Source organism: Colias philodice, chromosome 28, assembly GCF_061535455.1.
Source record: "Colias philodice isolate Cphi_HAF_F1 chromosome 28, ilColPhil1 Martin Lab GWU primary, whole genome shotgun sequence".
In the NCBI taxonomy this organism is placed as follows: Eukaryota; Metazoa; Arthropoda; class Insecta; order Lepidoptera; family Pieridae; genus Colias; species Colias philodice.
In genome coordinates this window covers 3,184,398-3,209,694 of record NC_143113.1, presented here as the reverse complement: position 1 = coordinate 3,209,694, position 25,297 = coordinate 3,184,398, and the positions used below count along the sequence as shown (strand labels likewise).

General features: G+C 33.4%; 2 protein-coding genes across 4 annotated transcripts in view; one reads left to right on the top strand and one right to left on the bottom strand.

The window, feature by feature from the left end:
- The window catches only part of LOC149476257 (acyl-CoA-binding domain-containing protein 4), a 31,400-nt gene extending 11,287 nt beyond the window's left edge, over positions 1–20,113 (bottom strand). For 2 of the 3 annotated variants that reach the window (XM_089712331.1, XM_089712332.1), the window contains exon 1: positions 19,751–20,112. In XM_089712331.1, the coding sequence (XP_089568457.1) occupies positions 19,751–19,811 (61 nt within the window). In that variant the 5' untranslated portion in view covers positions 19,812–20,112. Of the gene's footprint in view, positions 1–19,750 lie in introns of all 3 variants that reach the window. The other variant, XM_089712333.1, reaches the window with a different exon arrangement.
- A 609-nt stretch (positions 20,114–20,722) lies between these two features.
- Positions 20,723–25,173, top strand: Nacalpha (nascent polypeptide associated complex protein alpha subunit). Its single transcript, XM_089712036.1, has 6 exons — positions 20,723–20,821; positions 21,715–21,860; positions 22,304–22,425; positions 22,694–22,912; positions 24,296–24,457; positions 24,925–25,173. The coding sequence occupies exons 2-6, from the start codon at positions 21,743–21,745 to the stop codon at positions 24,937–24,939; spliced, it is 636 nt and encodes a 211-aa protein (XP_089568162.1). The 5' UTR covers positions 20,723–20,821; positions 21,715–21,742; the 3' UTR covers positions 24,940–25,173.
- The last annotated feature ends 124 nt before the right edge of the window (positions 25,174–25,297 follow it).

The following is a 25,297-nucleotide window of genomic DNA, read 5'->3' as shown; positions in this document are numbered from 1 at the left end:
AACACGAGCGAATTAATGAGAAACGTGACAATCTTAATAAAAACCATTTATCTATATTGCAGTCTGCGAGATAGTAATTCATTTATTAAATATATATGCTACTAGAGGTCCGCCTCGGCTTCGCCCATGGTACATATTTCGCAATAAAAGGTAGCCTATGTCCTTTCTCGGGTATCAAAATATCTCCATACCAAATTTCATGCAAATTTGTTCAGTAGTTTAGGCGTGATTGAGTAACAGACAGACAGACAGAGTTACTTTCGCATTTATAATATGTATTAGTATGGATGTATTGATAAGATCATTGCAAATATTGTTATTATGTAGTAAGTACAATTGCATCAATAATATTTTTTGAGTTTTACTTAACAACATCAAAGGTCAGACGGCAATCGATACAGGAGTGCAATCGATCAAGGGTTATCACATGTATTTATCAAGTTAATATAAAACTTTTTTTATGAAAGAATGACTGTAAAATAAAAGCAAAAGTGTTAAAGTATGGAGACATGATTATCTTTTAACCCATTGAGCCGCGAACGGCCCGATCGGTCCACGACACAATAGATTTATTGTGTCTGTGATTCCGGGGCCTGAGTTATTAATCTATTCGTTTCGAAACATGTTACACATATAACGTCTTACTTTCCAAATTATTTTCCCAAGTTCCAACAAGCACAGGCAATTTATTTATTTATTTATTAAAGTGAAACTTTTATTACATCGTATCAAACTTTTTGGTCTGTGTAGCGCATGTCGCGTGTATCGCGGTTGCCGAGTAGGTATACCTACTCGGCAGCCGACCGTCACGCGACATGCGCTACACAAAGCAGTGTTCGGAACCGTTCGAACAATTTCACTTTTACCGTGGTTTCATAAAACCACACAAAATTTTTTTTTATTTATATAAAACTATTCCTACCATTACATTTATTAACAAATAACTTGATCGTAAAACTATCAGATCAATGAAATAATTTGAATAAACAAGAAAAGATCTCTCCAACAAGAAATATTTATTTAACAAGATCGTTGAACTAGAAAATATAAACAAACTGATTTCTTATCTTTGTGTTATTACGAAGAAGTTTATTTGTTTAATTTCATCTTTATTTATTATCTATTTATTTTACTCTTTAATACAACTACTGTTGTATTAAAGAGTAAAATAAATACACTTACATACTAAAATATACAAAAATAAAAGCAAGGAGCAGTTTAGTGTATTTGGCGGCCTTGTCACTTAGTAGTTATCTTTATAATAAAATGTAAATAATTTGGAAAATCCAAAAGTGCACGCCTCGTAATTTTTTTTTAATAAATATTTATTAATTATTATTTTTGTTTATTTAATAACAATTAAACCACATCGAATCAGACCCTGTAAAATGAAAGGGTTCTATTCCTGAGCATACTCAAGCGTAAGAGAAAAAAAAAGACTCGATTAGTAAAGTATTTCGGTCGCTATCGTGTTAACAAGAAAAAGGATCCGCACATACAGACACACGGACGTCCAAGACAGAACTTTTTTAACCTGTTTTTTAACTAGTTTAAATAACAAAAATGACATCAAAAATATCATGAACGTTAAAAATAGTGTTTTTTCTTAATATGTGTGTGTATGTATTATCTTACAAGTGCAATGTATGATACATAAAGACATTTTAAGTTTGAAAAATCAGATGTTTTGCGCGAAGTGACAGTAGTACCCACCTCAACGCTTCGCTTATGAGGCGTGCAATAAACATAGTGTACAATTACAAATCTTAAATTATGCATTTATCTGTTCAATGTTCTCTCTGAACAGTTAAAATGTTACGGATTAATCTCTGATGAAGTTTATTATTTTGTTCTATTAAAAATAAAAAGTGACAACCCTTAAATGTTAGCCTTTACGTCCAATGAATAATAATAAACAACGGCTGTGTAACGATTTATAATGCAATGGAAGTCACATGACTGCCTTATAATTATGCAACTATTGGCAGATATTATGATTGGTAAACTCTAGTGGCAAGTTCATTCATTCCTCATTTGATCGACTTATGAACAATGTACATTATAAGAGGGATATATCGTGGATATATCATATAATGGAAAGGCTACGGGTATAATATACTATGGCGGCTGGCGCGTAAAAAGCTGGGGCCGTATTATGACCTCTTATTTCCAGACAGTTTACGCCGTGGCTGGTAAATTCACATTACCTAAAGCATAATTAACCATGGCTGGTTATTGGGATCACAATATGATTTTGCCAGTCAGTTCAATTCACTGCGTAAACTGTCTGGAAATAAGAGGTCATAATACGGCTCCTGTTAATTATAATATAGAACTGTAACCCAGTTTCTAGAAATATTATTTTTTTACGTGTATACTATGTTATGAACTGCCCCCCTAGACAAGTGGCTTTCTATTTAGCGTAAAGTTCAATAGAATAGATTATGAATGTATGAGATTGACGTAATCAATCGTCGCCGTCGTCGTAATCAAACGTCAATCTCATACATTCATAATCTAATCTATTGAACTTTACGCTAATAGAAAGCCACTTGTCTAGGGGGGCTGAATATCTGTCACATAGATCGCAGCGGCCTGGCAAGGAAAATGCATAGCGAAACTGCTCGCTCTATATGGATCCGCCTAATGAATTTTAATTTGATACAAAATTTATTTTTATAAGTATTTTAAAATTTCATTACATTACCTTGAATAACAAACACAATTTTTACTCAACTATTGCAAACAATGCATCAAACCACAACGGTAATACATTTGTTTATAATTCACTCGATCGTAAGTCGAAAATAAGCCATATAAATATTTCCGTTACCATTTAAAATATGCATCAGCTATCAAATATATTACCTACTAGCGGTCCGCCCCGGCTTCGCCCGTGGTACATGTTTACGTTTTCTCTACATAAGAACCATCCTCGTACTTCAAGGAATATAATAAAAAAAGAATTATCGAAATCGGTTCAGCCGTTCTCGAGTTATGCGCTTACCAACACATTTTGCGATTCATTTTTATATATAAGAAGAAGAAGATTAACAAGTACGTAAACTATGAACTTCGAAAAATACATCCTCAATAACCTTTCGTTGTGTAAGTTTCATAGATAGCATAGGCACAAGTACATACGAGTATATTTCTACCAACATACAATTTTTGTTTTTCCCTAGTGTTGGTAGTTTCGGAAAAACACCACCGACTTACCGAAACTCGGTCAATATCAACACGTCTGGGGGTACTCAAATGTCAACTTTAATGACGAGTTATGCAAAGTTTGCCAGAGGCGCAGTTGTAGTTCCCTCGTCTTTGCTTATCCAAGATAGGAAAATTTTCAAACGGCTTCAAGAAAAGGAAAATTTTTTTTTAAATATAGGTCACTCAAATAGTTGCGGAAACATGCTCGCATTTACTACCATCTGTGCGCCGCGGTTTTACCCGCATTGTTCCGCTCCTGTTGGTCTTAGCGTGATGATATATAGCCTATAGTCTTCCTCGATAAATGGGCTATCTAACATCGGAAATAACTTTTCAAATCGGACCAGTAGTTCCCAGTATCACATGAGAAATAAAATTTATTATAATATAGCAAACCTTAACAAAACAGATATATTTCATACCAACAATTTAAAAGAAAAACTTTAAATCTCAAAGGATTTGTATTATAACAAAAAAGTGAAACAAATTAATCTTGATGAAACAAAATAAAAATGTTCAACTGAATAATTAATTACTCTGGGGTCATTGTAACATAAATATGTGCATTTAAACTTTGTATTTTCATTAATATTTAAAATCTCACTTTATTTTTTTCCAATACCTAATTTAGGTAAGTACCTACTTCAATAAGTCCAAATATACAAAAGTAATTATGTAAAATCTTATTCCATTTCTAATGGGTGATTGTTTTCAACTTGAATCGAAGGTAGGTGGTAGGTTATTAATGTAGGAAAAAGGCGAAAATCTTTATTGTTTTTTTGTAAGTATTCGTAATGGATAAACCCAAAAACCACTTAACCTGTAATTATACAATACTAGAGGTCCGCCCCGGCTTCGCCCGTGGTACATATTTCGCAATAAAAGGTAGCCTATGTCCTTTCTCGGGTATCAAAATATCTCCATACCAAATTTCATGCAAATTGGTTCAGTAGTTTAGGCGTGATTGAGTAACAGACAGACAGACAGAGTTACTTTCGCATTTAAATAATATTAGTATGGATTATTTTTACTTATAGTCGTATAATGTAAACATTAATACATCCATCCGAACAACTAACTTCGGCATTTTGTGTCATGGATACAGAAATCTATAATGCTTCTTTTTTAAACATAATTTATTGTATAGGATTGAGGATTGATTTGTATACAATTCCTTGATTTCATACATTTCCGGTAACATATATTATATATATATATTTCATTCACCTCGAAGATACAGCCTACAAACGCGTCCCAATGGAAAGATTTTACAAAAAGACCAAAAACCGATAGAAGCTTACAATCTATGACGGCACTTTCACAAACCAAACATTTGGTACAGGGCGACCATTCCTTTCACACAACCTAGAAACAAGATGTGGTAGACTATGTCAACATTCGGCTATTTCGGCATATACCGTATTGTACTACTGTTTCTATCGTTAGATAGTAACTTTAGATGGTATATACATTGTGCACTAATAACTCATAATATAGTGGGTCAAAATCGATACAAACATACAGATGAACCTAATAAAGGCCTATAGACGTCTTAAAAATATATGACATCTATCGTAGAATTTAGAAATTAATAATATCTGTATGTTCCTGATCGATATCTTTGTAGGTTTAAAATGCAAATAGAGAGATTATAACATTCAAAAGTTTTGTTAAAAGCATATGAATGCTCACTCGATATAATATTTTGTGTGTCGTGCAGGTTTCGTCCGGGATTTGCGAAATAGCATTTGTTACTTCGCCCGTGGTACATATTTACGTTTTCTCTACATAAAAACCATCCTCGTACTTCAAGGAATATAATAAAAAAAGAATTATCGAAATCGGTTCAGCCGTTCTCGAGTTATGCGCTTACCAACACATTTTGCGATTCATTTTTATATATAAGAAGACTAGCGGTCCGCCCCGGCTTCGCCCGTGGTACATATTTACGTTTTCTCTACATAAGAACCATCCTCGTACTTCAAGGAATATAATAAAAAAAGAATTATCGAAATCGATTCAGCCGTTCTCAAGTTATGCGCTTACCAACACATTTTGGGATTCATTTTTATATTATAGAAGATATCAATGTGACAAGTGACAACCCTTGCCTGCGCCTCGCGAGTTTAGGTACCGTGCGCTGCTAAACGCCGCGCCGGGAGTTCGCCTACTTCTCTCTTTTTACTATGTATTTTTAGTTTGTAAATATTAAGGGCATATAATTTTCTTAATTTCCAAATAATTATAATTCTTCTTAGGGCCGATTTTTCAATCCTTGCATAAAACTTACCCGTCCAATAAAGTATTACACGATAATATTAAAATAATCTTAAAATAAATCACCTGTAAACTGTCAAATACGGGCAATTAGAATACCTTTCATAAATGGTAGTTTAATACGTTATTCGACGAATAAGTTTTAACCAAGCATTGAAAAATCAGCCCTAAATTTCAAAATAATTTTCAATTAATAATTGATAACTATAAACAAATGAATAAAATAAAATATTGTATTCTAGATTAAAATAGGTCTTTACAATATATTTTTTTATTTGTCTCCCGAAACTTGCAAGTTTTCATTACTATTCTACAAAAACCTCTAAGACAAAAACTTCGCTAAAAACCATAACTAAGTATTATCCGTCTTAATTAATTACTAATTTAATTTAAACAAATCATTTTCACATTTTTACCACACCAACTTGATAATATCATTAATTTTTTATTAATTTTATGTTTTGCTTTAGCTAACTACTGGTTTTCGTGACAAATAAATCATTTTTCTATTAATGTACAATTATACAACATAGTATTAACATATTATAACATACTTGTGTAGAATTATATAATATTGTAGTTTGACCTTAATCGATCGACTCTCACGCGTTATTCTGCACGCATCTCGATTAAGATGAATCTTTGTTATAAACAAGCTGTGCACCTGCATTGCTCCGCTCCTATTGCTCTTAGCGTGAAAATACTATGGTCCGGGAGCCAGCAGCAGATTTTATGACCAAGTTCCTCTCAAGCGGTAATTAGTAAAATGCATCAAAGTATAGTATTATGAAGCCTCGTGAACGTCAGCTGGAGCTCGGTTGGGGGGAAGAGCGGTTGTAGCCTCCCGTATCAGCTGACGGTTTTTCCACCAAGATACAGCCAGCTGACATATGTATTTATCCACAGTTACATATAAGCTATCATCAGGTAAATTTTTGTTTGAGAGGAAATAACGGAAAATAAATTTTTCTTTAAATTTAACTTTCATGTTCGAGACACCAGCTGACGTATAATACACCATGTTGTAACCAGCTGACTATTTTTTTTCGTTGAGATATTGGATTAGCTACAATTTGACAAATTTTTAGCTGAGAGGAAATGAATGAATGAATGTATTTTTTTTCCTATGTGCGTGGGAGGCTACAACCGCTCACCCCCCCAACCGAGCGCCAGCTGACGTTCACGAGGCTTAATAATACTATACTCTCATGCGTCTGACGAATTATCTCTTGAGAGGAAATAGTTAACCAAATTTGCACCTGGCTCCCTAACCACTAGTTCGATTTGAAAAATTGAATGTTAGATTGACATCTATCCAGGAAGACAATACGCTATTTATCATTGGGCTACGACTAATAGGAGCGGCGCAATGCGGGTAAAACCACAGGGTACAATTACTAGTATAAAACTAGTATCCTATTATCCAACTAATATTATAAATGCGAAAGTTTGTGAGGATGTATGGATAGATGGATGGATGTTTGTTATCCTTTCACGTAAATACTACTGAACCGATTACAATGAAATTTGGTATGTAGGTAGCTGAAGACCTAGAATAAGACGTAGGCTAAGTTTTATCCCGGAAATCCCAGAGGAACGGGAACTATGCGGGTTTTTCTTTGAAAAGCCGGGCGAAGCCGCGGGCGGAAATCTAGCTTATAGTAATAAGTATGTATAGTAATTAACTAATTAGTTAGTAAGGATGACCAGCTATTAGCTAATTAGTTAATTTCCCAAAACACATTATTACGGCCCTATTAAATATTCACACATAATACAGCCTTAATTCTAACGAAGGTTGTATGCGATCGACGACTCTAATTTACTAGAACGAGGTTAAATGATTAGGGATCGTGCTTAAATCTACTTAAGTAAATACTTGATCCTAATTCAGTATACTGTATACATTTACATTTAGTGGTAAACATGTTTAGATTATTGGCTAGATTTTTCGACACTCATTTTTGGAGTGAAACTTCTTTAGGCGCGTTGAGAGTAAAATTTCAAGGTCGCGTCATGACAATACCGCCACGTCATGGAGAAAGGCGACAATTTTGGTACCTTTGAATCTTGCCAAAGAAATGTTACTTCTGACACGTGTGTTCGGCACACACTCTTTTTTTTCCTAACCTATATTTTTTCTAACGGAGCAATCATTAATTAAATGATGTATTGATAGAGCTTCGTCGTCTACTATTGGCAAATTTATTTCACAACTGTATCAATCGAATAGAAATGTAATGAATTTGTCAGAATTGTGGTTACAAAGTTTTTATAAAATTTAATATTTATATCACTCCGCACAATTTGCCAACAAATTGGCATACAAATATTTTTCGATACTCTATCCAGGCCAGAAAGGTTTAAAATTACATATAGGAAGTCAATCCCAGGACATCTCTAGGAAAATGAACCTAGAACCGCTCACACATCAACCTATGTGGTACCTACCTTATGAAGATTTTTATTGGTTAACGATTGCAAAAAAGAAAAGGTCTGATCATCAATTATAGAAAATGGAATCATTCGATACCTCTATGTATTTTGAGATAGCTTCAAATACATTTTATTTACCACTTCAATAATATAGATTTAGTGTAATATTTGTGTTATTCAACTACAATAAATTGCACTAATTATGATAAACACATTAACCCCTCAGCTGTCGCGGCGCGCCGCGTCAAAAAGGTGCTGTCTGTCGGAGAAATTCGAGCGGTCGGCGCTGATTTGCCGATTTTTTTCGATATTAAAATTTGTGATGTAAACTTTAACCTGTGACACTCTTGTAAATTTTGATGCTAACTAGATAACCAAACTTTATATTAGTTACCTTACTTACTCCCTGGCGTGTTTATTTTACTTATTAGAACCATTTTTTCCCACACATTTTGAAAAAATATGACATTGTAAAGAAAAATACTCATAAAAAAATAATATCAAGGTATTTTAGATTTTTATTTTTGTATTTTCACACTAGAATAGACAATCTTTTGAGTGAATATAACAAAAACATAGGTTTATTTTATAAAAATTCGAGAAAGTTGAGTATGAATATCATCGTTTACGCATGAAAATAAGTGGACGCGATCTCCACATATGTTCATACAAATACAGACATTACAGTCTGCTCCAAAATTAGAACATTTCAAAAATTTTTGCTACTTTTTTTTTATTTTTATTTTAATCAAAACTAGATAAAAACTAACAGTAATTTTTACTTTTTTAAAATATTTAGGTTTTTATTAATGTTTAAAAATCGTCATATTCCTAAATGACTTCATTCTTATGGTGGACTTTGTTCTAACGTCTGTATGTATAACGTCTCCACATAAATTTTAATTTTAATTTATTTTTTCTTAAAATTAGCGATTAAGAAAATATTTTTTGTGGTAACAATAGCATTATGAAGAAATGCTTTTTTTCTTTCATGCTCTTAATTATTATAATATAGTACCTATAAAATGAAATGTTGTCCAACTACAAATCGAAAGGCACTGTATCCATACAGAAAAATGTCTAAGCTGTACAAAAGTGAAATCTACATTTAATTATACCATAACTTAATTATAAACCGTCACATTTAACTTATAAATCAAAAATTTCGGAAATTCGAGTTTTAAATATTTTTTATAAAATACAGCTTATGTTAAGGATAAAAATCAATAAACTTAAAGATTCAAAATAAATAAACAATTATACATCTAAATGTTTTATTTACTTAAATAAATTTTACTTAACTGACAGAAAAAAAAATTCTTATGAAGCTTTTTGTGTCTGTACTATTTATATACTCATGTGGTTGTAATGTGTGGTGTTGACGCCAACATTGGCCAATAAATAGGAATATTTGCAACTTAGCATAAATAACGTTAACTTCTGTTCATTTTTTCTTATAATACATCGGACACAACGACCGCCTCAAGACGGCGATTTATTACCACGAGGTTCCACTTGAATGTGATCAGGAAAGTGATGAACGCTATCCAATCTAGTTTTTATTTTACTTCAATACATGCAGTATTTCCAAGCATATTGTAATTAAGACATAAACTAATCGGTAAAATTGTATTAAAATCGGTTCAGTAGTTTAGGGAGTCCATAGTACACAAACAGCATGAAACTTAAAAATACATATTTTGATTGGAATAAAGTAAGACGTGCTATGTGTAGAATTTCATGAAGAATCCTGGTATCAGGAATTAAAAGCTGTAAATTCCCAAACACTGATCGTGTTAGTATTATTAAGTGTTCATTTGACAAAATATAAAAATATAAAATATAAAAATATATTTCTTGATTTCAAATACTGTTACGTCCTATTGTTAAAGTAAGCCTTATTCGGAGTGTCTTGTCTTCCATTGCCACAAGAATCGTTGTTTAGATCCATTTGAATTCTCTTTTATTGATACTCAAATGCTTACGAATCAGAAAAGGTTATCCTATCAAATACAAATTTTTATTTTCGAAAGATAATTAAAATATCACGACGGAAGTTTATTTTAGGGTTACCTAACAAATAAGTTATTATTGATTATGTAGTTTTAGACAGCAATGTGATATCTTCAAATAGAAAAATTGCATTCTTCTTCTGGGTAATAGAAGCAGATTTGACACCAAAAGGCAAAAATACAATAATTGTTATCGCTAGTCATTTACAAAATGAGAGGGTAGATTTATATTTGCGGGCGTACTGCAAATGATGCATTTAATTCGTTTTATTAAATAAGTAATGTTCCAAGGCTATTTAAAGTCATGAATGCAAAAAAAATAATCTTCTTCAGACAGCGATCTACATCTTTAACATTCTGCCTACGAATGTACTACATATAGTACATAAGAATAAAAAACCGGCCAAGTGAGAGTCGGACTCGCACACCGAGGGCTCCGAACAAACCATTTTTTTATTATGTTGTAACTCCAAAATTTTATGTTTTTCGAAATTATTCCTCAATCTGCGCTATAAGACCTTATTTTACCCCAATTTCAAAACGTACACGGAAAGTACCCTGTAGGTGTCGATTCCCTTGCGAATGTCTGAGTTAATAAACGGCTTTATCTTTTGATTGCGTTGGTTTATAATTTTGATTTTTCCACAGCTTCAATCGACTCAAGTAATCAATATAAATTTCAATTTTATGTCACATCACGCGTTCCTGTGAAAATGGGTCTTGAGTCTTGACAGACAGATGGGCAGATGGGATGGACAGACGTGATCCTATTAGGGTTCTGGACCCTTAAAAACCAAACCCTTTGGGATGCAGCCGTTAATGCTGCAACTTGTAGCAAATTTTGACATTTGCAAGAGAATCAAAACCGACAGGGTACTTCCCAAGTACATAAAATCTTTAAATTTGGTAAAATGCAATGTTTTATAAAACAGATATAAGAATAATCGCAAATAACATGATTTTTTAATTACACTTTATAAAAAAAAAATAATAATTTCAACTTACATATACATATTCACATTAAAAACTCAGATTTATAATACATTTAAGCTATGCAATCAGAAGAAATAATATTCATATGCGGCATATTCTCAAAACCTACTAGCAAGGGAATCAAAACCTACGGGTCAAAAGTTAAGTGGACTTGGTTAAAAGCAAGGTATTACAGCACAGATAAAGAAAAATTCACTAAAAACATAAATTTTAAAGTTAAAACATAATAAAAAGTAGGTTTGTTCGGAGTCCTTGAAGCGCGAATCGTATTGAGGTTCAAAACTCTAAAAAAACATTCTTCCAGTTTTAAAGAAATAACCCCAAAATATGTGTGTGATGACATCTTTGGACTATCTGGGTTTCAAAAATAGAGATAAATAACAACTCCCGTGTTGTCGTTCATTTTGAAATTGTGAGACGACAGAAAAACAAAATAAAAACAGTTAATCAAACATATATGCCAACGCAATCAAAATATACAACCGTTTATGCTGCAAATTTTCGTAATTTTCGACATTTGCAATGTTATAAAAACTTACTTTCCGTGAACAGTCTTGAAATTTGTTAAATAGCAACGTCTTATAGCACAGATAAAGAATTCTAAAATATGAATTAAAAGATGCCTACAGCCTTCCTACAGCATAATTAAAAAAATAAGTTTGTACGAAGCCCTCGGTGCGCGAGTCCGACTCGCACTTGGCCGGTTTTTTATTTTTTCAGAAACATATGGTTCCACAATAAAAAATAATATGTTGCATTTGTATGAAGGTAAGAATATGTTGTACAATTATTAATGTGTTAAATTTCTTTTCCAGTTTGTCCTACACAAATTACATAGTAACATAGTCACTTTGTCCTATATATAGGTCATAGTGAAAACCATTGTTCCCGATGTAGGTTTTTTTTACTATTTTTCCAGCATATATACACTTTTAACCATAATATACTAAAATAAAAGAATTCCAGAGAGGTTACGGACTATAATTTTTATAGTTGATTATATCGTTTTAAACCTGAGGACAATAAATACCACAAAAACGATATCTATCAATATAAACAAAACATATTATGTACATTTTATATTGTATGAAATTGAAAAATTTAATTGAAGACGATCAATTAAATTTTTCAATTTCATACAATATGCGAACATCCTGTACGCGGATTTTACGGGGAAATTATTGTCGGTTCTGATTTGAAAACGAAATATCTCTAAAATGGAACACAGTATCAAATTTTGAATTATATTATAAAAATCTTCATAAAATTTCTTGTCAAATGATGTAAAAAACAAATACAATATTAAAAATAAAATACGATTAACCAGGGGTCAAAAACTAAGCAACGTACAGTTAAATGGTAGATACATATTTGGAGCCATTATTTGTGGTATAATTATTGGTAATTTTCATTATTTCGGCACATAAACATTAGGATATGTAGTGAATAATAATAAAAAGAACAATAAATACTTACCGTTTATCAACTTTCCGCAAAATTTTACATTTTTATAAAACTTTAAAATTTAAAAGTTACTCGACTAAAGTATGACATAATTACTGTTATATTTCGAATATTTATCGGTCAAATTATTAAGTGACTTAGAAGATGGACTTTAAATATTCAGTAATTCATAAGCTATCAACTAAATAGTCGTTTATGCAGATTTGAACTATATTTGCGTTACAATGAGCTAATTTCCAACCGGCGATGATTTGGCACAGATCTGTGCCACGACAGACAACGGGTACAAAATTTTTGGCTCAGATCTGTGTTCCGACAGACGAGGGTTTAATGTCCTCTTATCAATAAATACGATAATAATTAGCCTGTACCTACTCCGGACATATCTCAACTATAATTATAAAATGCAATATTATTATTTAATTATAATCTCTTTGTTTTTCATACTTTTTAATTTACGTTTATGTTCATTATAATTTCTGCTAGCCCTTCACTTTTATTTATATCTTGTTTCATACTTTCCGCGTGTATCGTTTCTTTGGGATTTTCCTTGTTTTTATCACGAGGTTTTTAAAAATTCAAATTGGTCGTACAATCTTTTGTTAAGTTTAAAATTTAAAAGCTTCACAACTTTAAACACACTCACAATTTCCATAGCTAGAAAATTAAATGAATTCGATTGGTCTGTCGGGCTCGAAACTTTAACGAATTACGGATTTCTCTATTTTTTTGCATCAAAAATATTATTAAATGATTTCAGAACTCGATGTATAGCAAATTAGGTACTAAAAACTATATACATACATATATAATTCGATAGAAAGTTTTCACTACTCGACATCTTTCCCTAATAACCACAGCTAATTTTTTATATTTTTTGGTTGATCGGTCAAGTGAAGGAACTCATAAAAAATATAAGACGTTAGTGGTTTTATTCATACGTAGGGTTCAAAAAACTCAATGAGTTCAAGGTTTTTTTCTATAACCACTATAGACTTACATTGATGATATTTTTTGTACCGAACATGTTTTCTTACATTAATATTTTTGAATCAAATGCTTTTGCGCAAATCACAACAAATAACTTCACATCGAACTGTAATCGACTAATAAATCAAAACAATAGTAGAAAAGGCTGTATTATTATTATTTTCAACCGACTTCAATAAAAGGTTCTTAATTCGGCTGTATTTATTTTTTTGGGTTTGTGACCTCAGCAGTTTCGTTGGGTTAATCGATTTTGATGATTCTTCGAATCGATTTTTTTATTTTGAAACTGGTTGCCAGTCTTCCGGTATTTCTATTGCGTCTATTTCTGACAATTTGATGGACCCTCTACTCACAAAATGGGCAGCGCGGCGTGGGCCCAACAAATAATCATCGATGTTTGCCGCTATTGCGGCGATCTTTAGAAAACAATATGGGTTCAAAAATGACGGCCAATCATAGACATTTTGGCCACTAGGCCCTGTACACTATCCTTATTGCCTCTACTCTGCTGCCCATTGTGTAGGGGGCACATGAAGACAGTTTAGTATTTCGGTAAAAATAATTAATTATCATTCAAAGAAGTCTTGAGTCAAATAAAAGAAAAGCATTGGTCATTACCATACTCTACACTAGTCACATAACCATAATGACTTCCTATCTTTAATATATCTTATATTTTATGTGAACAGCAGTTACATAACGCTGTTACACTATTGGAACTGACACCCTGTATAAGTATCATACAACATACTTTAGGATCCCATTTAAGAAACACATTCACATGTTTTGAAAATGCTTTCTTTCACCCACTCATTCACTCAACCACCCACTCACTTAACCTACCGACTCACTCAACCCACCCACTCCCTCTACCCACCCACTCACGCTACCCATCCACTCACTCTATCCACCCACTCACACTACCCACTGACTCACACTACATACCCACTATCTCTACCCACTCACTCCCTCTACCCACTCACCCCTCTACCCACTCACTCCTCTGCCCACTCACTCCTCTACCCACTCACACCTCTACCCACCCACTCCATCTACCCACTCACTCACACTACCCACTCACTCCTCTACCCACTCACTCCTCCACCCACTCACTCCTCTACCCACTCACTCACACTACCCACCCACTCACAATACCCACCCACTCTACCCACCCACTCTTCTATCCACCCACTCCTCTACCCACTCACTCCTCTACCCACTCACTCACTCTACCCACTCACCCCTCTACCCACCCACTCCTCTACCCACCCACTCCTGTACCCACCCCTCTACCCACCCACTCCTCTACCCACCCACTCATCTACCCACTCACTCCCTCCACCCACTCACTCCTCCACCCACTCACTCCTCTACCCACTCACTCCTCCACCCACACACTCCTCTACCCACACACTCACACTACCCACCCACTCACAATACCCACCCACTCTACCCACCCGGTCACACTTTCCACTCACTCCCTCTACCCACTCACCCCTCTACCCACCCACTCCTCTACCCACTCACTCCTCTACCCACTCACACCTCTACCCACTCACTCCTCTACCCACTCACTCCTCTACCCACTCACTCACTCTACCCACTCACCCCTCTACCCACCCACTCCTCTACCCACCCCTCTACCCACCCACTCCTCTACCCACCCACTCCTCTGCCCACCCACTCATCTACCCACTCACTCCTCCACCCACTCACTCCTCTACCCACCCACTCACAATACCCACCCACTCTACCCACCCGCTCACACTTCCCACTCACTCCCACTACCCACACACTCCCTCTACCCACTCACTCATTCACCTGCGAATGCCCGACCGCCGACAGCGAGAAGTCCAGCAACGCGTCAACAGCAGCCGCATTGCCCAACGTACAAGCAACGTAAAGTACACTTTGGCCGCTCGTGTTGGCCTAATGCGTCATGCTACGGCCACACTACCTTACCGTCTACCGGGCTGTTACCGCAATAATTATGGCATTAAATTACCGTCTAAATTACTGCATGAACTGGTGTGGTTACACTACAGTTTACCTAGATATGTCGGTAATTATTGGCATTTACCGCAGCAAAAAAATATTAGTTAATAATTAATATATAATATGGTTTCTGTAATAATTCATCAAGGATTCTTTCTTTTTAAAAAGGATTTTTTCTTTTTCAAATCATCTATTGTACTTGGAAATGATAAATTTTGTTTGATCCGACACCACGCATCATTGTGTACACTGCGATGTTTATAGTTCTTCTGTTGGGTATCCCCAAGATCCCAAAGAGAAGAATTCCAAGAATTCCAAAAATTTGCACCATCGAGCGCTTTTTCATTTGACCACTCCATGTCGGTCGATACGTGCGTCGCCGGTGAGCTCATATTGGATGGACAAACGGTAGTGTGGCCGCATACGGAATAATTACGGCGGTAATCTTCTTTGATGTGCGAAAGAATACCGCCGCCGGAGCTAGTTATTGCCTACCGCCATTTGTCATATTGATTGGCATTGTAGAATTATGGCCATAAGTCGTGGTTACACCTAGGTGTTGTTAAAGTTGTGGCAATAATTATTGGCATATCACGGTAGTGTGGCCGTAGTACTTACTGTATAACAGTAAAATCGAGTCAAAATCAATGCTCATTTGATTTCCGTATAGTAAAACAAAATTTGGGAACTCTTATGACGGTGCATTTACATCAAACGAAAATAGAGCTAGATTAGAATTAGATGGATAATTAAAATTAGATAGCAAGAGCATTCTTTCATGATCTTTTGTGTAAACGAAGACTCGTATTCAGTGTTGTTCAGTATTAGAACATTGCAATTTGCAACAAGCTTGTTAATCCTGCTAGTTATCATATCACAATTTGGAACACATAAGAGCATCTGACCAATATTCTCAGCTAGTTTTTGTGATCTCTACGGCCTCGATATTAAGCGAATTGTGGAGAGTTCACAACTAAGAGCATAGTACAATAATGAGTACATACTTACTAACAGTTAGGAAAGGTAATTGCGCTGCCCATCCGTTCGTAAATATTCCGCGGTTTAAGAGTTATGACATTTTTTACTTAGTAGTGGATCAAAAGCTTTTAAAATTACGTAATTCGTAGCTTTCCTCCCGCGGCCGCGGCGTCTCCCGCGTGGTTCAAGGAAATTCCCAAGGGAATGAGATATTTCAACACGGTAAAAAGTAGCCAATTACTGGTGTACAGAAGGGCGAATACACTTTCGCGTTTATAATATTAGTAAGGATTATTCATTATATTTCAAATATCTTACTGTTCTTAGATGACGTAAAAAGTTGTGTCTTTTAAATAGCTTACCATCAGTTGAAATAGTGAGTAGCTTGCTATTAAGGGCCGATTTTTCAATCCTTGGTTAAAATTTATCCGTCAAGTATTATACGAACATTTTAAAATGTCACCTGTAAACTGTCATATACGGACAATTAGAATACATTTTTGAAATGGTAGTTTAATACGTTATTTGATGAATAAGTTTTAACCAAGGATTGAAAAATCAGCCCTAAATAGTAGAAAAATAGAGATATTGTCATATGACGTGGTGGATTATCAAAAGATGAAATCGTAAATTCATTTTAGATATTAATTTCTGTTTCTGCATTATTATGTAAATCAATATAAGTACTAGAAACCGTTTATACTTGTGGCTTTATTAGACAAAATTATTGAATGTTTTCAGATTTTATGTAAGTATGTAAGTAAAATTTGCAATAGATTGTTTTATTTGTTGCAATATAATTATAGTGGAGCCAATTTAATAGGCAACATTTGACGTCTATCAATTTTATCTTCATAGGGTGGTAACCTGCATAAAAACATCGATTAAAGTGAATTAATCGATACGGACTTAAAACATTTGTCAATCGAACTTGAAACACATGTCAATAATTTATGATAATTTTTATTCCCAACTAATCAATGCATTCGATTCTAGATGTCTGATTTCGATTTTTAGAGTAACGTCTCTGGTATTTAAAAAGAAAAAAGGTTTATTGACACAAAATTGTAGCGACGTCAGTTCTTTAAATCAGAAATTGTTTATTATGTTTAGAATGGTTTATCAGTAAAATCAAATCCTAAAATTACTTATATCGGTCATTATTATAATAAATATGTAATCGTAATTGAAAAAAAATAAGCAAATGTGCAGTTCTAACAAAACGAAATATCATGTTATTCTATGTTGTCGTTACTAGGTTACGTTGTTGAATTTTGTTGAACTGTCAAATGTTGCCTATTAAAATGGCTCTACTATAAATACAACAAATATATAAAAAGAAATCAATTACTTCCTTGATTTTTATCCTCCTTGATTGACTCTTTCATGGTATATTTATTTGAATAAATAAAAACCCTACCTGAGTTGAGTACCCCTATCATTTTTATTTACATACTAGCTTACCGCCCGCGGCTTCGCCCGCTTTGTCTAAAACCTAATAAATTATATACTAAAACCTTCCTCTTGAATCACTCTATCTATTAAAAAAACCGCATCAAAATCCGTTGCGTAGTTTTAAAGATTAAAGCATACAATGGGACATAGGGACAGAGAAAGCGACTTTGTTTTATACTATGTTGTAGTGATTCTCAATTTCCATAAAATTGTACTTTAGTTACAAAACTGTTTGATTCTCACAAATCATTTTTGGGAATGTATTACAAGAATTGTAAGGAAGAATGTACTTGGAATGAATTTTTTGTAGTATATAAATTGATTAAATCTGAAGAGCGAAATAAATATAATGATTTAAGATACAAATAACTATCTGCTAAATTTTTTACTAATAACTAATTTTGATCCAATAAAGTAAGGAAATTTGTTAAAGTGAAACTTTTATTACTTAATTATTTGTGAATTAATAATAATTATTGTATGCTATGTAACTATAGTAAAAACATGAATGTTCCTTAATTTTCATCTTAATATCTTTGTATGTACCATGTTTTTATGCAATAAATGATTTATTTATTTATTTATTACATCGTCTCAAACTGTTTGGTCTGTGTAGCGCATGTCGCGTGTATCGCTACTGTAAGTAGGTATACCTACTCGGCAGCCGACCGTCACGCGACATGCGCTACACAAAGCAGTGTTCGGAACCGTTCGAACAGTTTCACTTTTACCGTGGTTTCATAAAACCACACAACATTTTTTTTATGAATTTTTAAAAGAGAATAAATGTTGCTTTAATCATAAGTTCCTATGTTTCACTATCTTATGGATCTATTGTTGATCCTAGGTCCCATGAATATGTAATTATATTCAGTGCCGGCGTTAGGGGGGGCGAGAGGGGTGATGGCCCAGGGCGACAAATTCTGGGGGGCGCAAAGGTCTGAAGTTGCCTCTCCTGGTGCAAACCTTCAGGACACCTCAAGTGGGCGCCACAATATTTTCGCCCGGGGTGTCAGTAGCCCTTACACCGGCACTGAATTTATATTATAATAAATAAAGACCTTAATCACATCAGAAAAAAAAAAAAAAAAAAAAAAAAGAAGATTTAAATAATTTAAACACATTACAAATAGGTACATATATTTAAATTTATATCTTCTTATATATAAAAATGAATCGCAAAATGTGTTGGTAAGCACATAACTCGAGAACGGCTGAACCGATTTCGATAATTCTTTTTTTATTATATTACTTGAAGTACGAGGATGGTTTTTATGTAGAGAAAACGTAAATATGTACCACGGGCGAAGCCGGGGCGGACTGCTAGTTTAATTATAATTTAAAATCTGTATATTTGTTGATTATAAAATTCCCATATTTTTTCATGAAAATGCAAGAAGATCTGAGAAGTAATTTCTTAAATTACATTATACATAAATTAACTTAAATAAGTTCCTTTAGGGAAAATTGTGTTCATAAGTAGTATATAAATTATCTTATATTCAGATAATTCTAAGTGAAGTTTTCTTATCATTTTATTAAGCATAATCTTAATCTACATAATATTAAGAGCAAATATGTAATATCTAAATGCATAATTTACATAAGAGTTGAAAGACCTACTCAACAAGTTCTAACACATTTATAATATTATTTAATTGAGCATTGAGCATTATGTAATAAAATTATTATACAGTATTTATTCATATGTAATTATTCAAAATCGATCAAAACATTAATTATTTCATAATTCAAAGGAACATTAAAATTAATCATACTAACTTATCAAAATTTTATTTGTGAAAAAAACGAAGCATTAAAATGTATTCAAGCCAGAACATTCAGAACGTTCCAAATACGAAATCGAATAGAACCACCGTACTTATTACACAATAAGTAAATGGAGCTTTTGTTATTTTTAAATTATTTTCTTAACATACCAGTTTTGGGCAGACTCCTTATCACATTAACAGCTGCATGGAACTTCTCTTCTAAAGACATTTTTGCACAATCACTGAACTCAACGACACTAACGTACTTTGGACTTGAAAAATAAACTGTTTATTAATTCAACACTAGAGACACATCCATATTATTAGACAGTAGTCACCATACGAAAATCGTCTAGTATTTATCTTGACCGATCGATTGCTAATATTCTATAGAGAAAAAGTTATATTTATAAATTTTCACTGTAATCGCGGAATTTATTTATTATTATTTTTGTATAATAATTACACAGGCTGCAGTATGTCTAGACACGGGGTCGTACGAAAATTGATAATTTTGATTGATTTGGTAAATGTCTATTGTCATTTGTCATTGCCAAATGCCAATAGACACTTGACAGATAGGTATTGTAATAGTAGTGATGTTCTACTACATCTTCTCTTTTAAATAAAAATGAATCGCAAAATGTGTTGGTAAGCGCATAACTCGAGAACAGCTGAACCGATTTCGATAATTCTTTTTTTATTATATTCCTTGAAGTACGAGGATGGTTCTTATGTGTTCTTATGTAGAGAAAACGTAAACATGTACCACGGGCGAAGCCGGGGCGGACCGCTAGTATATTAATAATTTTAATTTAATAATGTATTCAATAATTAAATATTGGTATTTTAACAAAAAAACATCCTCCTGCTTGATACATAATTAATAAAGCTTGATGAGATGTATAATTGAAAGCTTTTAGATGAATTCTAAATCATTTAAGTAAAATAATCGCAAATGATTTTTAAAAGAAGTTCAAAACACGATTTTCTTGTGATGAGTTGAAATTTTATCAGTTCTTTATGTTATTTAATGTATTTAATGTAGTCCTGATAAATTCAGGATTTAAATTTGTTTTGTACATGAGAATTGTGTGATATTTATGAACCTACTATTTAAAACAGTCTGTAGCTCAGTAGTCTATACCCAGGAACTTAGGAAGTTTTCTATTCTATTCTTTCTTGTCAAAGTCAAATTGAAGTTTAGGCTCCTTTTGCGATATATTAATTTTTGTGAAGGTAAATAATCTGATTTTATTTAAAAAATCGTGTGAAAAATGTGAATTTATTTAATACAGAAGTGATTATTTGTTAATGAGTGCTATTAATGGTGGTTTATTTCTGAGAATATTGTCTAATGAAACATTATATCCCCCGCCCAATTAGCGGTATACCGCTTTACCGTATTAGATAGAATCGATATCTTTTTGTTTTACCATAAAATACACAAGTATTTGTGAAAATTTACGTTGCGAAAAAATACATATACAAATCTTGACTTCCATACAACTGTACCTCTTGTACAAAGAAACTAAATTACTTGCACCTGCAGTCGAATTCAAAAGCATGGCAAATGATTTCAAAGTTAACTAATTACGTATGATACAGATGCACTTTAGTTACATTACAACCATTCATGTTGAATAGAACCAGGTTATAAACATGAGTTGAAAAAAATATTATAAGTACTTACCTACCTATTCTTTATACACAGAAGGTACCATGAATACCCAATTCCGATGACTCAAAATAGGTAGTAGAACTAATTTGTGTAAAGTACATACATATATGAAGTTAAGAAATACCTACATAGTATTATTATCTTAATATTTCGAAGTTACCTACCTTGATCTCTTGCACCAAATATTTTTTTCCTTTATAAGAGCCATGTTATCATTATTACTTAGTCTGTCATTGTTCAGTTCGCGGTTTTCCTCTGATAACATAAATGTGGTGTATATTTATAATACAATATTTTAAAACAATTTTTATGAGTAAACATGTGTAAAAGCTATCAAAGAAATCAGACAGGCTTATTATCAGGGCTATACCACTCATTATTTACATTTTTACATACACACACAAAAATAGTGATCACAGATAATTTTATTTTACTTTTTTTAATATAACAGGACCATAGACACCACAATCAGCACCAAAATGCCTGAACTCACAGAATTGGACAAGGCCACAGCATCCATGACTGAAAAGAGGAAGGAGGAAACCGCATCATCAGACAGTGACTCTGACGACACCATCCCAGAATTGGAGGATGCAGGTGATTGTGTAGTTCTCTGTTCTTGTAATTTTACACAGAATTTGTTTAAAACTAAAAGTCCTAGAAAGTGAAAAACTAATATACTGTTAAAGAATAGAGCAGGTACTCCGCAACATTAAAATTTTAAGAAGGTAATCATTACAAAAAGAGAGAAAAATCCAATAATATTTCTATTCATTTGGTTATTTTAAAGAAATGTTGTAAATATAAAGTTACCCAAAATAATATTTCAGCAATACTAAGATATTCATGACCAGTGTTGAACAACTGAAAAAATATAACTGTATTAATTCAAACATTTCATCGCATTCTATAAACCATATAGTACTGCAATAATTAAAAATATTGAATTGAATATTTTTTTTTATTAATTCTCTTGAACTAGTTTCAAAATGTTGCCACTACAAACAATTTGAATAATATATGTTATCTGTATATTTCAGGTGCACCAGGCGCTGGTGGCATCACCAACCCCATCGCTGGCATTGACATTGTATCAAAGGCGAAGCAGTCTCGTGGTGAGAAGAAAGCCCGCAAAATCATGAGCAAGCTCGGACTTAAACCTGTAAGTTTTTTTTTTTTGTTACTATGTATAAGTATGTATTTTTTTTAATAATATAAAACTGAAGTAGTTTGAATCCCAATGATAATATAAGTAATATATGCTTATTGTGCTTGTTCATATGTTATACATCATGTGCTGAATTCTAAAATTAATTATGCATGACATGTTTGTGTAGGTACCTACTAATTCGTTACAGATAACCATAAAAACTTCCAAACAAAAATAAAAGCCAACATGTTGCAATAATCATTTCCAAAAATCCTTCCAGGTACAAGGCGTGAACCGAGTGACAATCAGGAAGTCAAAGAACATCCTGTTTGTCATCAACTCGCCGGACGTATACAAGAACCCGCACTCGGACACATACATTGTGTTCGGCGAGGCCAAGATTGAGGATCTGTCGCAGCAAGCCACTATGGCAGCTGCAGAGAGGTTCAAGGCACCAGAGAGTGCGGCAGCCGGTAATGATACTACTACTGCTGGCACGGTGAGTTTTATTAATATGTTAATGTTAATTAATTAAAATTCTTTATTGGTTTAACCCATTGAGCCCTGAACGGCCCGATCGGTCCACGACACAATAGATTTTCCATTGTGTCTGTGATTCCAGGGCCTGAGTTATTACAATACATAAAATAAACAACTTAACATAAAACAGTATAAGGCTATCGCTAGGCAGCGATTTCAACCAGACAACCCTAACAATAATACCTTTGTTGAAATATAGGAATGTATGCAAGATCCATTCATCAATCATATATTTTTTTTATCAACATTTGCCTCTGTTATTTATGTAAGCAAAATTGTCTGTCCATATTGGAAGATACCAATTGAGAAACAACCACAAAAATGCAGATGCACAATTCAATAGCTCAAATAAGTTGGTACCATAGAAATCTAAATAACAATAAACACATAGAAGTGCTATAATGTCATAATTCGTATGAAAACCGCTGTCGCCAAAATCAACACATTCAAACCGAAAGTTAAACAGTACACACAAGTAACCATGCCTTTTATTGGACAGCTTGATTTTAGTGAAAACTAACTTAACTATTAAATTAAGCTTTTGAATATGTATCCTAACGCACGAATTTACGGTTTATTTTAGAATAACATCCCTAAGTATATGAGACTTTTTGCTCCAATACGAACAAACGTGATAATAAGAATGGTCGACTGTGTCATTCATTGTTATTTCGATTACTAGGGTGACACTCGTAATACTTGTAAATATTCTATAATTTTAAGGAAAAACGGCATTATTTCTAAAAAAAAATATTTTCCGATGAAATATTATTCCTTTATAAGTATAATTACAACTTGTGGAACAATTTCCGCAATGGGAATTGCTGAAACACACCATGTATACACTCATACGTCTCCAGAGCAACTGAACAGTGACGAATGCACTGGTGATGTGAAAATCACCTGAGTGGCCACAAGGTCACGCACGCTTACGACTTCTAGTGTCTTGTTATTTAGATTTCTATGATTGGTACAACTTATAAATAATTAGGGATGCATTTGAAATGAGTGAAACATTCTGTGTAAATTTCAAGTTATGTTATCAAATATGATCTCTATTGACTAATTAAACTGAGACTTATTAAAATAAAAGGATTGTAAACTTGAGTAGCATCTATAAAATAGTCATCTGGCTATAGCAAAATATAAGCCTTTCCATTTTCTCACCATTTATTAAAGTGAAACTTTTATTACATCGTCTCAAACTTTTTGGTCTGTTTAGCGCATGTCGCGTGACGGTCGGCTGCCGAGTAGGTATAAAGTAGTGTTCGGAACCGTTCGAACAGTTTCACTTTTACCGTGGTTTCATAAAACCACACAACATTTTATTTAACAATTTCAGACGGTAGCACCGATCGCTGAAGAGGAAGACGAGGAAGGTGTGGACGAGACGGGCGTAGACGAAAAGGATGTAGAGATTGTGATGTCCCAAGCGAACGTGTCTCGAGCGAGAGCGGTGCGGGCGCTGCGGAACAACCAGTCAGATATCGTGAACGCTATAATGGTGAGTTTGTGTGTTTGTCTATGGTAACATCAGCAATATAGAATTTACTTATCTATACATAACTAGCAAACCGGGCCAACTCCGTTTCGCCACCAGAGACACCTTTTCTTTGCTATAAACCTCACGGAGCCCGAGACCTTTCCAACGAATGCAAAACCTTGGAAATCGGTTCGTGCGTTCTGGAGTTATAGCGTCAGGAAGGAAAACCCGACTTATTTTTATATAGTTGATAGATCAATTCCTTGTTTGTGTCATTCAAAATTTTGGGCAATAGTTTTCCATAAATTTCCAGTAACAAGTTTTTTTAATGTTTGCCAACACATAATATGTCAACACTGTTAAAAAGGGTTTTTTGTGTATGCCTTTACTATTATTTGATTAACATAGGATCATTAAACCCAATTAATAAGCCCTTTAAATAAACTTGGAAGATCATGACGTCTAAACATTATTTTTTTCTTTTACAGGAGCTGACAATGTAAAGGAGTGCCGGATAGTCACAAGCGTTATTTTATATGTTCCTAGCTTTAAGTCTCATAATGATAACCAAATAAGGATTATATTATCATCCTTAATCTCGATGTCTATTATCAACAGAATTGTCTCTGGTCATTCAATATCTATGGCGTAACCCAGTTTAGGCTGTATGGCTCGTTTAGAAAGGTAACGGGAATGTACATAGCATACATTGAAATAAATTAAAATTAACAACTGTATATTGTGTTTTCTTTTATGTCCCATGTATCTTATTGTATATTGTACCTACATAAAACCATGGACCAATATATATTATAGTGATTATATTGGTCCATGAAAAAACTGTTAAAATAAATTATTGGA

Bases quoted from the DNA above. Each gene is read 5' to 3' on its own strand.
- Nacalpha (XM_089712036.1), top strand. From the start codon at position 21,743: ATGCCTGAACTCACAGAATTGGACAAGGCCACAGCATCCATGACTGAA. The intron at 22,426-22,693 runs GTAAGTTTTTTT...AAATCCTTCCAG, and splicing joins GCAAGCTCGGACTTAAACCT to GTACAAGGCGTGAACCGAGT. The intron at 22,913-24,295 runs GTGAGTTTTATT...TAACAATTTCAG, and splicing joins ATACTACTACTGCTGGCACG to ACGGTAGCACCGATCGCTGA.